At 38.9% G+C, this 13,112-nt stretch overlaps 1 protein-coding gene across 2 annotated transcripts in view; it reads left to right on the top strand.

Moving 5' to 3' along the window:
* Nucleotides 1-13,112, top strand: part of NOX4 (NADPH oxidase 4) — a 106,399-nt gene that overhangs the window by 41,587 nt on the left and 51,700 nt on the right. For both annotated transcript variants that reach the window (XM_017819660.1, XM_017819661.1), the window contains exon 12: nucleotides 3,331-3,391. In XM_017819660.1, coding sequence (XP_017675149.1) covers nucleotides 3,331-3,391 — 61 coding nt within the window. The remainder of the gene's footprint in view (nucleotides 1-3,330; nucleotides 3,392-13,112) is intronic.

The raw sequence follows: 13,112 nt of genomic DNA on the forward strand, positions 1-13,112 counted from the left end.
GCAGATCAGCAGAGAATGACCAGGGGGTCCTGGTGGACACTAAGTTGACCATGAACCAGCAAAAAAAGCCAACAGCTTCCTTGGCTGTACTAGGCTGGCTGTTGCCAGCAGGTCTAGGGAGGTGACCCTTCTCTGATCAACACTGGTGAGATATATCTGAATCTCTGTGTCCAGTTCTGGGCTCGCTGGTATAAGAGAGACATGGACGTATTAGAGCACAAAGAGCCATGAAGATGACTAAGGAAATGGAACATCTCTAAATATGAAGAGAGGCTGAGAGAGTGGGAACTCAGGGATGAGTGAAGAAAACAGAGCTAGATGCTCACCCAGTGACAGGACAACACAAACTAATATACAGGAAGTTTCATCAAGACCTAAGAAAAACGCCACTTTTTCTGTGAGAGTAGCACAGATTGCCCAGAGAGGCTATAGAGTCGCCATCCTTGGAGATATTCAAAGCACAGTTGGACACTGTCCTGGGCCACCTGTTCTTGAAGACCCTGCTCTTGAAGGAGGATTGAAGTAGCCGGTCACTAGAGATGCTTTCTAGTCTCAGCTGTGATATGATTCCGTGATTTCATGAAGAAGGTTAAATATATAAGACAATATTTTCACTGCACTTCATTACGCATGCCAAGTGGTCTGTTAATAACATGGGAAAGTTTATCCACTTCCATGAATCAACTTTTAAAAAACTGTCTTTGAATATTTCTTAAGCTGCTGCAATATATTCTCTAACAGTCTTGAGAAAGCCACAGTTTGGAAACTTAATTGTCTTCATGGAGATGAGGGAGGTAAAGTGATCCATTCAGGAAAAAATGTAAATACAAATTTCAAAGTTATAATTGCAAGTATATAGGAAAGTTTAAAGTTGGAAGAGGCTTCTGAGATCATTTGGCTTGACCTTCTGGTGCAAGGGCTTTAGATTAGGTTATTCAGAGTCATGTGAAGCTGAATTAGCAGGAGAAATTGTACTATTTCTCTGCCTATTCCACAAGGAAGAATATTTTTCTGAAATTTCCCCTGAAACAACTTGTGTTCCTGGTCTGTTGTCCTGTTTCCATGCATGGTGCTGAAGACAGGAGAGCACTTTCCTTTTCTCTATAGCTATTTTTGATTTCTTTGAAGACAGTGATCTCCTCAAGACTTTTCCTGTGTGGGTTGCACAAGCACGTTCCCTTTTTGACCTCTCTTTGTGTGTCAGGTTGTCCAATCCTCTCATTGTTTTGGTGGCCCTTCACTGGACCATCTATATGCTTTCTGTCTCTTGAAGTGGGAGCATTTCACTCTATGTAGCCCATATGGGCATGTTTCTTCTGGTAAGACTTAGCAGTACAACAAGATTTTTTCAGAACTCCCCAAGGATCTCTCCTATCCAGTTATAAGTATCAAAATAGATTTCCTACAGTTTAAAGAGAAATAAATCTCACTTTTATTGGATAATTTTTTAGAGTAGTGCAGAAAGGAGTTAGTCACAAGGGTAATGTAAAGTATAAAAGGTTTGAACCTATTCTTGCTGGAGACAAGGGGTATTCTGCCATTAACTTCATGGAAGGAGGAAATGACAGACAATTTTATAGAAGATGTACTGAACTGGAACTGTGGATAGTTAAAAGAAGACAATCAGTCAACCTCCTGTGAAACAGAGAGCTGTGCAATAGCCCAGAGTGAAAAATAAAGCCTGCTGAAGGCTCTTACAGAAACCTCCAGGAGAACAGACCTTTTTTACTGCCAGTACACAACTTTCTACCTGAGAGGCTGCTTACCTGCTTTTATATGGAGAATTGGTCTTTGATATTTTTGTAGGAAGACGTTGCAACTAGGCATATCAAATCATGGCCTCATTTTGTGAAGTTTGCCAGCATCCCTCCTTTAATGCCGTTTTGCTTTTGAAGTCTGAAACTTGCTGAAATAATTGGGACTCTAGGCTTCTTTACCCCATTTTTATAGGAAAACTTGGAAGATGACAAGAAGTTAAATGTGAGTATGTTTAGTAATCAGCAATCTTAACAAGAGTGCTCTTCCCCTTCAGGAAAATGGAGTGACTAGCTGGGACTTTGTATTCCCTGTTTAGGTTTGCCAAGGTGTAGATAGTACTAACCTTTTATCTGTTTGCTGTTAAATAAGGAACCGACGCTCAGTCCTGAGGCCAGTTGTTTTGCACTCCACAACAGATTATCTTGGGAACACCATCGGAGCCAAGTGTCTTCATAAGCATAGTGCTTGATTGAGTATTTGGTGGTTGGATTTGCTACCTGGACCTCTTTTATTTATAATATAGATGTGTTTCTTGAATTTAAGCCCTTTCCTCAGAACTCATAATTTGTCTTTAGCAGTAGGAAAAAAAAAAAAGAGAGCCAGGAGCATCACCTGTTAAGTACTGGTTTCATGATGGAGCTTGAATCAATCATTAACAGGTTCTAAGAAAGGCATCAAAATTCAGTAGTACTATCTGTTATCAAAAAAAAAAAATCAAAGGTGTTGGTTTGTAGAAGAAAAGCACTGAATCTTTTCTTGAGTAATAGTTACTTGCCCTGTTTATGTGTGCAATTATTTAGTATACCCGCAAAAGCTGTCCAGGCAGTGCATTTGAAATGCCCCTGTAGCTAACAAGAAACAAAACTTGGGGGGCACCTTAGACCTTTGTCTGGAGGTTTTTAGATACCATGATGTGGATGAGACTATAAATAATAGCATTCCTGTGTTAATAGTCGCAAGCAAATAACCCTGAGGTGAGGGTGTACGTGCAGAGTGAGAGAATGGTGGCTAGACAGTGATTTTTATGGTGTGCCGCACAATATGGTGCTTTTCCTTTGCAAACTGTAAGCTCTTGTGGAGTGCAGCAAAATCTCAGTTTCCATTTAGAGGAAAGCATCAGTTGTGTGAGAATGATCAGTTTGAAAACATGGACTCTGACGTTCAAGAACCAGAAATCTCTTAAAAGCCTTGAAATAGGAGTGATGGGGTGGTTCCTGATTATGAGTGATAAGTGTTGATAGTAGAGTGAGTATTTCCATGCTTTTGTACCTACAGTTCGTATAATTTCTGAGTAACGCTTAGTGAAGGGACTGTTCCAAATCACACCCCCAAGCAAACGTCAAAACTCCTCTGTGACCAGAAGAAAGGGTTAAGTCTGATTGGAGACTAGACGTGCTTGACATCCCTAACTGTACTGATGATAGACTTGCTTTTTAAATGGTATGGCTGCTGGTGTGGCTGCTCAGGAATGACCTATTTACACCACATTCTGTCTTAACAACTGTACTTTGAATGCAATTTTTTGTTTTTTTATTAACCAGAAGTGGTCCTTAATATATTTAATATTTTTAGTGCCCTACAGATACCAAAGCAACGTTTGGGGTCCACGTAAAAATAGTAGGAGACTGGACAGGTATGTAGAAAAACAATTCCTTTTCAGAGACAAATACTTGAACTGTTCTCCCTTTCTGGCTCCAGCACAATTGCTCCTTGACTGTGGTGTATTCTCTCTAGAGATTGTTCATGCTTGTTTTTCCAAAGTTGTTTTTATTACATTCTTGATGCAACCTCTGCTTTATTCAGATGTGCCATTTCTTCATATAACGTTTTTCCAACTACTAACAGATCTTCTGATTGCACTGTAATAATTTTCAGTGTTCCTCCATTTCTGCCTTTTTTTCTTATTTTTGGGTAGCCCACTGCCCCTGTGCAGTGCAGTGCCTCTGTGTGTAGTAGCGTCTGCAGAAATGCTGAAATGTGCAGCTTCCAGATAAGCAGATTTTGATGCCAGCAGTTTGGATGGCAGCCAGGTTAATTAATGCCTATGGTACACTGAGATTACAGGTTTGCTTTCATGTTCTTCCATGCTCTTCTACTGCTCTTTGAATGTCTTCCAGATCAGGGGTGTAAGCCAGGATTCCCCACAGAGGAGAATGGTAATTTGGTGCTCCCTGTAACAGTTGTATGCTCAAGTGATAGTTGTCATTATTCCTTGGGACTGACTTTCTTCCTGCTTAGCATAGCATTTCCTTGTAAGGAAGACAAATACACAGCACTGTCTGCTTCATTTCTTATGAAGAAATATTTTCTGTGTTAATTTGTATCAGCTTGTGTGTTTGTGGAATTGAGTCAAATGAGCTTGTAGCCCTAAAAAGGATTAGACCAATGCAGGGATAATAAGTCCGTGAATATTTGTTGAACTTTCTGGTCTGGCTACGTACTTGCTTGTGGAAGACTTCAGTAGGCAAAAGTTGTGAGGGCAATGCCATATGTGCATATGTTTCATAATCACCCTGATTTTCTGTTCTTGCTTGAAGTATAGGATGTTGGCTAGACAGGGGCAGATTATGGGCGCAATTAGCCTCTGTTTTGCCTCAGAATGATGGCTCTTGTTGTTAAGCAGCATTTCTAGATGGGAGAGGGCAGTAGGCTATTTGGGAGAGTGTAATGGAGAAGTAATGGCTAAATGAGCTCTCCAAAATAAGTGGCATCTTTAAAGTTTTCTGATTACCTCTGCGGTATGAACTGCTCTCTATTAGCATTTAAATATTATTCAACCAACTCAGTATTTATGGTCTCCACTGAGAGAAAGGTCTGCCTATGTTGGACTGTATGAGATTCAGGACACTGTCACATTACAGAGACCATTTATTGTAGTAGTTGCTAAAGAGAGAGATCTCTCCCACAGTGAAATGTGCTGTTGAGAAGCAAATGGTTTACCCAACTCTTTATGCTGCATTGGTACCATGGAGCCGTGTTGTCACTCGCTCCCTTAAACCCTGTGACAATTAGTGATCTCTAATCTGCTGACTGTTTGAGGAAGGATTATTATATTTTTCCACATTCCTTATTATCCTTCTTAAGCGTGCTCTAAAGGCCGCTTCTGCAGACAGGATATTAGATTGGAGGAGTTTTTATGAGACGTACTGTCATTTGAGCTCTTCTCCTGACCTATTCTCTCAGCCTTTATCCTATTTATTAAAATTCTCCTTTGTATCACATTTTCACATTCCTGACAGTTTATACCTGACACCAAAACCACTTAGCGATTTATTTCAGAGAACTCAATTACAAGCCTAAATTAAAAGGATGCAAGAGGAGCACAGACCTGTCCTGAAATGCAGAGAAGAACTGTTTAGTTTCTCCTCTGGATGGCTTTAGCTTCTGCTGTCTGCACCTGGGAGATGTGGTGAAGTAGCAATTTCCTGCCATGAGCTGTAAGGATAGGAGTGGGGATACAGATTGCTGGCAAACCAATTCTGCAAGTTGTTTCAGGTCAAGTCTCTTAACACAAAGTCTTATGTTTTGAAAATTAATTAGAATATCTTGTAGCCTTAATGTCTTTGTTTTGTAGGTTGGGAAAGCAACTGTATGTCAAGAGAAAAGATAAGGGGTGTAATAGTATTTTCAGCTACTGATGAGAAGGTGCTGTTGATGGGAAGTCATTTATTGCCCAAATCCCAGTACATATCATTTTAATTTCCAATTGAATAAGCTGAAAGAAGTGACTTTTGGAAACGTTAGTCACTCTAGAAATAACGCTTTGCATAGGAGCACACATTTAGCAGATTTTCAGGCAATAGTGTTATTTGCTTTTTAAAATAAATTATTTGAATAATGAAAAATGTAGGACAGAAAAAGTAGGGTAAAGAGGAAGAAACCTCAGAAGCGATAGTTCTGAGACCTTTGCAAACAAAATGGTAACTCAGATCCCCTTTTTCGTTCACCACTCAAATGAAATGGTGCTATCTGAGCTTAGAAGAGCTCAGAATCTGCCCTTTTCAGAAGCATATTTGGATAAAGGCAAAAATTTTCCTCCCATTCCTTTTTCAATACAAATCTGAGATCTATTTCTCACCTGTTTTGTGGTGGTATTGGTAACTGTATAGTGCTTAACTTTCATGTTCATCACAGAAAACAGACACACAAGCACTGGTATTGCTGTAACGTGCCCTCAGATGCCCGTAGCAGACAGTTTCACCTGAAATACTTCCCATAGCTCCCTTTCTAGACCTCTGACCTGTTTATGTGTCTAGTTTTGGATGAGACAAGCCAGGCCTCAAGCATGCCTTTTTCTCTTCAATCATTGTTAAGAGTCTAGGTATATACATCACTGCCTCAGAGGTAGTTAGTTTAATTAACTGACAACTGGTTGTGATTTTTCCCATGTAAAGGTTCCTAACTTGATTTTTCCTTCTGTCTTTTGCCATATGCCATGGGTATTGTGACTATTGGAACAGCTATTATAGATCTCCCTAAAGAGAGGATCATATAATTTTTTGATCATATAATTACTGTCCTTGTACTGACATGTGACTGCTTAAGTCAGAACCTATTGTATTAGCAAAATATTCTGTGGCACTGTGAAACCCATGGCTGTAGAACACAGCTTAATTTTCTGTCAGTACTTAGACACCTGAGTTACAGTGTGTTTACATCATCTGACCTGTGGTGTTTGCACACTTGCAGGTTGGGTTAGCCCCATGGCTCAGAGCTAAGTCAGCCTGTCTTCCTCTGTGACTGCTTGGCAGTTGTCCCAGCTGAGCTGGTGGATGGGAGCTTCAAATCCTACAGTTAAATTGAGGGCCCTACAATGACTCATACACAGGTCAGAGCTGTGAGATTCATGGCTGAGCTAATAAGCTGATCTTGTTCCTGGCCTCTCCTCTAAATAATTGTTTTGTTTTGCTTCTCTTGTATCTCTGTGATCACCTATTTTTCCTTCAGCTTTGAGACAATTCTTGGTTTGGTATTTACAAAAGGATTTTTTTAGGTTTCTTTTGTCTCACTGTTTAGTTTGTCCTCAGAGCTGTCATCTAATCAGCCTTATGCCTCCTCTGTCCTTGCTGCTGCCTCAAGTACTACTGCTTGCTTAGTTTTAAAGCTGACGTTTCATCTGGCATCTCTGGAGGGAAAAAGGGAGGCCAGGGGCCATGCCTTGCATTCAACAACTTGACAGCAATGAAAAAAAACACAGCAGTGTATCAAGACAATGTATCTCGTTCACTAGATAAGCTTCAGGGTGTGAGACATAAAGTGATATTGATGATGCAGAAGTAACAGGCTTCAGAAGCCATGCAGCATGTTTTTATGGAAAACAAATACAGAGCACTCAGAGGTGTTGAGGTGAGCTGCATGCCTCAGGGCAGTAAAACATTGCTGTTATGTTGCAGTGTGTTGCTGGTACAAATTGATGTGAGACCGTGTTTAGAGCACTGATGCTGTTCTATGCTCTACAGTAATTTTATCTTGTAGTAGTGACATCATCCTGCTATGTAGCTGTGCATGATCCTGGAGACGTTCACAAGGCCTGTCCTGAGCAGCATGATGTTTATTGTGGGAATGCCGTATGAGCACTTTAATAGCACCCATTGAATCTGATAGTTGTGTCCTATAGGTTACTAAATGTCATGGCAGTGAGAGGTGGTGATGTGTGCTGAAACTGTCCAGCTACAGGGAGAACAGACAGATTATGGGGCACCGATCTGCATCACCCTAATAAACTCCAGGTCTCATCAGAAAAGATGTATCTTTGCTTAATTCTTTGTGCTACAAATGAGGATATGCATGGTCACTAGGTCATTTAGGTACAGACTACCTTATTTTGAATCCTGACGTGGTATGATGGAAATTTTTGTCAGATATTGTCACAGTTCTTTTTTCTGGAAGGTCTATATTTAGACCTGGAAGTTTCAGGGAGAAAAAACAAACAAACCATTTTTCAGTTAAAAACAACAATTTTCCAGAACATGGCAAATGTATGAAAGTATGGACCTTGTTTAACTCCCTATGGATTAAGACCTGAGACAGCAAACAGTACACACCCCAATTTTCTTATTTTTAAACAGAAAAAAAAAGAAGGCGGTTGTTTGCAATTTTGGAGGCTAAGGATTTTTTTTTCATGTTCACTAGAAGAAAATAAACATACTTTTTAAGTGGCTCTGAAGGAAGAATGATTTAAACTTTCTAGTCTGGGAGGCCTTGTTGGGAGTATCTGCATGACCTTGTTAAGCCCTTGCAGCTCCTGATTTGGAGGATGCCTGAATCATCCCAAGGCTTGTTGTGCATTGCTGCACTTACCTGGAATTTATCAGCAAGTATAGGATCTAGCAAAGAGGTGATATTTCATTTCCAGTAACCCTGAGGACAGTTTGAGATGTACTGAAGTAGTGGATCACTCAGTATCTACTGTATTGTTAGTAGATCTTGATTCAGATTGGAGGAATGTGTGGAGTAGAAGATGACAAGAAGGAATGGTAAGATGACAAAGTCGGCCTGCAGGATGTGACAAGGTTGTCCCAGGTTCACTGTAACTGCTACTGAGTTTCTTTAAAAATATCCGCTCACTGGTGATGAACAGTTGGTCAACTCTTGCTATTATCTCAAGGCTCTGATTTGGGCCTTTTTCATTCCATAGTAACATGTATTTAGTTGTGTTTAGTTTTCCCATGAGGTTCCTGGCAGGGTGTAAAGGTGTTAATGATGTGATGCTGTCCAGTGGTCCAGCAAAATCAGTGCGTGGCTTTGGAAGAGGACAAAGATGAGATAGATGTTATTTTCTCCTGTTAGATTTTATGACTAACAATTCTTATATTGCCAGGGAATCCTACTTACACTTCTGAGGAAGATATCAGAATTGAGTGCTAAAAAGGTTTAATTGTGTTTCTTTTTAATATAATTTGACATTAGTAATAAAATAATAGTTACATTTCTGGGAAGTTAATATGGCTTAAAAATATCATTAGCCATAGTGTGCTGTAAAGAATACTAATTTTATTCTTCATTACCAAGAATAAAAAAACCCTGAAAAAAGCTCCATAAAAAACAAGACTAAGAGACTGGAGAAAAAGAAGAACAGATTTAGTTTACTGACTCAATGTTTCCTCTGATTAAAGAACTAATGCTAAAGGTGAACACATCTGAATTTTTGGCTACAGACCTGGATTGTTTTACATTAGTTGAACTCCAGCTGACTTAGTACCAAAAACAGTGTAACTTGAGTCAAATCCAATTTGAACAGTTAATGAATTTTATCCTTAGAGGGGAAAAAGATTTTTTGGTGAGAAAGTTACCTTGAAGGAAATTTTCTCCTACATGGAAGTCCTTTCTTCATGTATCCTATTATTTGTAAACGTCCACCTTTTTGCATATCTCAGGTTCTTTTTAATCATGTAATGATTATAGAAAATGACATGGCTCAGTGAAGTAAATTTATTTTTATCCTTTGATATAATATGCAAAGGATGTGTGGATGTTGCTGTAGTTAAGAACTGATACAAGAACACACAGTTGCAGGATTTCTTGTCAAGCTTCAGATGTTTTCATTACTTTCATGAACTGCATGAGTGAAAGCTGTAGAGCACATTAACATGTAACATCTGATAGGATCAGAACGAATGTAGTGAAAAAAAGCAAAAAACTGCTTTCCACTTTGAATTACAAGATAGAAGATCTTTAGGAAACGTATTTTAGTGGACTGCCAGGAAGATTTCTGGTTTTGCAATCACTATTTATGTGTTTGCTTATTTAAGAAGGCAAAGTTGGTCTTCTGGAGTTGCCTGTGTTTCACCCTTTTTCTGTTAATCTTTGCTTAGGGAAGTCCCATTCTTATATAGTTTCTGTGCAGAGGTACACAGCTGCTTCAAGCACTAAATATACAAGTCTGACTAGATTTTCAGGTTCCTTTGTGTGAGCTCCAGTGTGTAATGGTTTCTAGAGAAATAGGAGGGCTCACATGCATGAAGAGCTGGCATTTCTCAGGGGACAATAGATTCCCTTAGATGCCATCCAAATTTTGCTGAAGAATCCTTACCAAATGTCTAGTTTTGTTCCAAGTTTATTGAGATTTCTCCCTTCAGGACAGAAGAAAAATGCAAAGGCACTTCAGACTTGGAATTATCACTTATCACAGTTTAAATAAAAATTGCTGATTAAAATATCTTAAAAGTAGATTTGAAATATTTGAGATCCTTTTCTAACAGATTGTAAAACCTGATGTAGTTAATGAGGAAAAATTTATTTCAGATTTATAACATAAAATAGGAAAAACTTCTGTAGGAACTGTTGATATTTATGATCTTTATGATCAGAAGGGACAGTTATCATTATATGATCCCAGCTCCTGCATGATGCTTGATAACTTCTTAGAATAATTTCTGTACTGAAGTTAACATAAATGAAACCCAGAATTTGGGGTTGAAATAGTCTGCAGATTTTTCAGCTTCAACCTTGGGATGTTCATGGGCTCTTTTTGTGCTATTCGTGAAAATGAAGCTCAGCTTTATGATGATCACAAAATTTACTGGTTTTCTTCTGTTGTGGTTTTTTGTTTGTTTGTTTGTTTTTTGTTGGTGGTGGTTTGGGGGGTTTATTGGGTTTTGGTTTTTTTTTTGGTTGTTTGCGGGTTTTTTTGGTTTGGGGTTTTTTTTCCTCTTTTTTATTTTTCCTCCTTTCCTTGTTTCAGGGCAAGAACCCCCTCTCAGAAATGTGTGTACATTTTAGTGGTTGCCTCTTTGTGTGCAAATACAGAAAATGAGCATGGCACTTCTGAACTTTCCATTTGGTTATCTGTTGTACTAAATTCAGCTTTTGAGACCTTGTATTTGTTTGGCTCTGCTTTCTGCACGCTCTCCTCTTCTAACATTCCTTTGAAATGCAGAAGTGGGCTTGCCTTTCAGTAGCTGTCTCACTGTTGATTTGGGCTGTGGTTCAAATTAAAGTGTAACTCTCTCTTGCCATGAAGACCACCAGTAATCATGGTTGTTGACTTGCCATGTTACCTTGCACTGCTCCTTATTCCTTGGTCTCTCCTACCTGTCTGCTTATTTCTACAGGTTCTCTGACTAAGCTTGGATCAGAAGGGAGAGGGGCCATCACTTGCTCAGAATTTGTTCTGTGCACAGCAGTTAATTCTGTGGGAGTTAATTAAAACTCTCACAACATTGCAAATGTCATCATGATCAAATAACATGGTCAAATTAGGTTTTCACCCTATTTTCACAATAAACCTTATATAGCTCCTTGTTGACATGATATTAGCATTGAAGTTCTAGTTAGGATATCCCATCTCCTTTGTTGCATTATTTTTTCTCCGTCTTTCTATAAGTATATTTACTCCACTTTTTGCCAGCTGCATGTCCTCACCCTAAGCTTCAGTCATCCTTGAAACAGCAATTGTTAGTTACAAAATGGCTTTCCATTCCAAGGTGCATTAAAATCAGTGCTGGCCTTGTTCATGGGAAACAAATCCAACACCACAAATTTCAGAATCAGTTCCCTACAGTCCCTTGCAACCCAGCTTTGCATTCATGTGCCACACACACCCCTTCCTGTTGCTCCATCCTGTCCTTTGACTTTTGTAAATGCATTGTTTCTCAGATGCATCAAGTACTAGCTGGAGAATTTGGGTTTCACTATGAGGAAATAGAGCCAGTCTGTGATCCAAGAATTTTTAAGGGGCAAATTGCAGCCATAGCTCTTTTCTGCCCCAGTCCTTCCCTGGAGATTGATCCCATTAAGTCATAAATATTATTAATAAAAATCTATCACCAACCACCTGTATAGTTATCAACTGCAAAAATAGGATTCCAGTGTATGTGGTAGCTGCAAAATGGTTAAACTCTTCCTTTAAAGAACAAATCAAACCAAACCTTAGAACTTGCACTGAAAGTTCCATGTCAAGATAAAGGAGCAACAGCAAGTTTCCACAACTTTTCCAAATAGATATCTTGATATCTGCTCAGAACAAAAGAGTTTATCTTAAAGTATTTGTGGCTATGTGTTTTATACAAACTTAAACTACATACGAAACTATGCACTAATCACAGCTCTGTGCTAGACTGTAATGCATCAAAATGTGGATATTCGAAGGCAGAACACAAACATGGAGGCAAGTTCCTAATGGGAATGGAGCCAGACTGCCAGTGCAATCCATGTTTTAAAATAAAGGCATCCTTTTATGAGTGTCAGTCTACTAAATTAATTTATAATTACTCCCCAAATTTTTTCTTTTTATCAGGTCTTGAAATTTCAAAAGGCAGCAAGGCAGAAACTCTATAAGGTTTAAGATGCTGCAAGGTAAATTAATTGCTAGTGCATCCCAATTTTGAGGGAAACTTGAAGTATGTGCTGCATGTGGCATTTCTTAGTGAGACAAAGGATTCACTTATTTCAGTATTAACTAAAGTGCTGTGAGGAGAAACTGTTAGAGGGAATTCCTAGTCTGGAAATTACTTCTCAAAATGCAAATATGCCCGTTGTGGTACATGGAGTAGACTGTGCTGTGACAGCAATAAATGGCCGTTTGGTATGAAGTGCAGCAGCTGATGGGCAGTGTGCAGTATGTGTTTTGTTTCACTGACAGTGAAACATATCTGCAGCTCTGGTATGCTTCTGTTCTTCCTCCTTTTTTTTAATTTTAAGCTCTTCTTGCTCAAAATGGGGATGAAGTGCCAGAGCTTGTTTCAAAAAGGATAATATGACACTTCTTATTTATGTAGCTTGTGACATTTGTAGCAGATTAAACCAAAGTACCTTATAATGACATAATATTCCATGAGAGGCAAGTTTTGCAGGGAAAAGTAATATCTTTGATTAGATCAGGTGAAGCAGCTGGAAAAAACAGGTTGTCTTTCAGGCATCCAATGCCTTCAGCAGGTTTGACGAAGAGGCAGTGAAGTCAAAGCAATTAACAGGGAATGAAATAACAGTCTCAGCTACTTTTTGAAAGCAAGTTTTTCCATGACAAGTATGAGCAATAAAATTGCCTAGTAAATGAATGGAAGATACCTCCACTTTTTAAAAAAAGTTAATTTAAGTTTTTCATAGGGAAATATTACTTTTTTCTCAAAAAATTCATATAGTCAAAAATGGTGTCTGAAAGCCAAAAATATCACTTGTAAATGCTCTCCTTGCTGCCTCCTAGGATTTGTATGTCTCCAGCTTTCTTTATCTTCTCTTGGCTGGGTTCCCAGTTTAGGATATATTTACTGTAATATGCCATGGTCTCACTCCTGGAGAGAGAAACACTTGCATCTTTGGCAGACAGAATGCAGTTTCTGGCTGGGAAAAGAGATGGGCTTGTGAGAAAACTTCACTATGACTTTCAAGAAGTGCTGCATTTTATTTATATATAC

The sequence above is a fragment of the Lepidothrix coronata genome, unplaced genomic scaffold (assembly GCF_001604755.1).
Source record: "Lepidothrix coronata isolate B3197 unplaced genomic scaffold, Lepidothrix_coronata-1.0 Scaffold76, whole genome shotgun sequence".
Classification (NCBI taxonomy): Eukaryota; Metazoa; Chordata; class Aves; order Passeriformes; family Pipridae; genus Lepidothrix; species Lepidothrix coronata.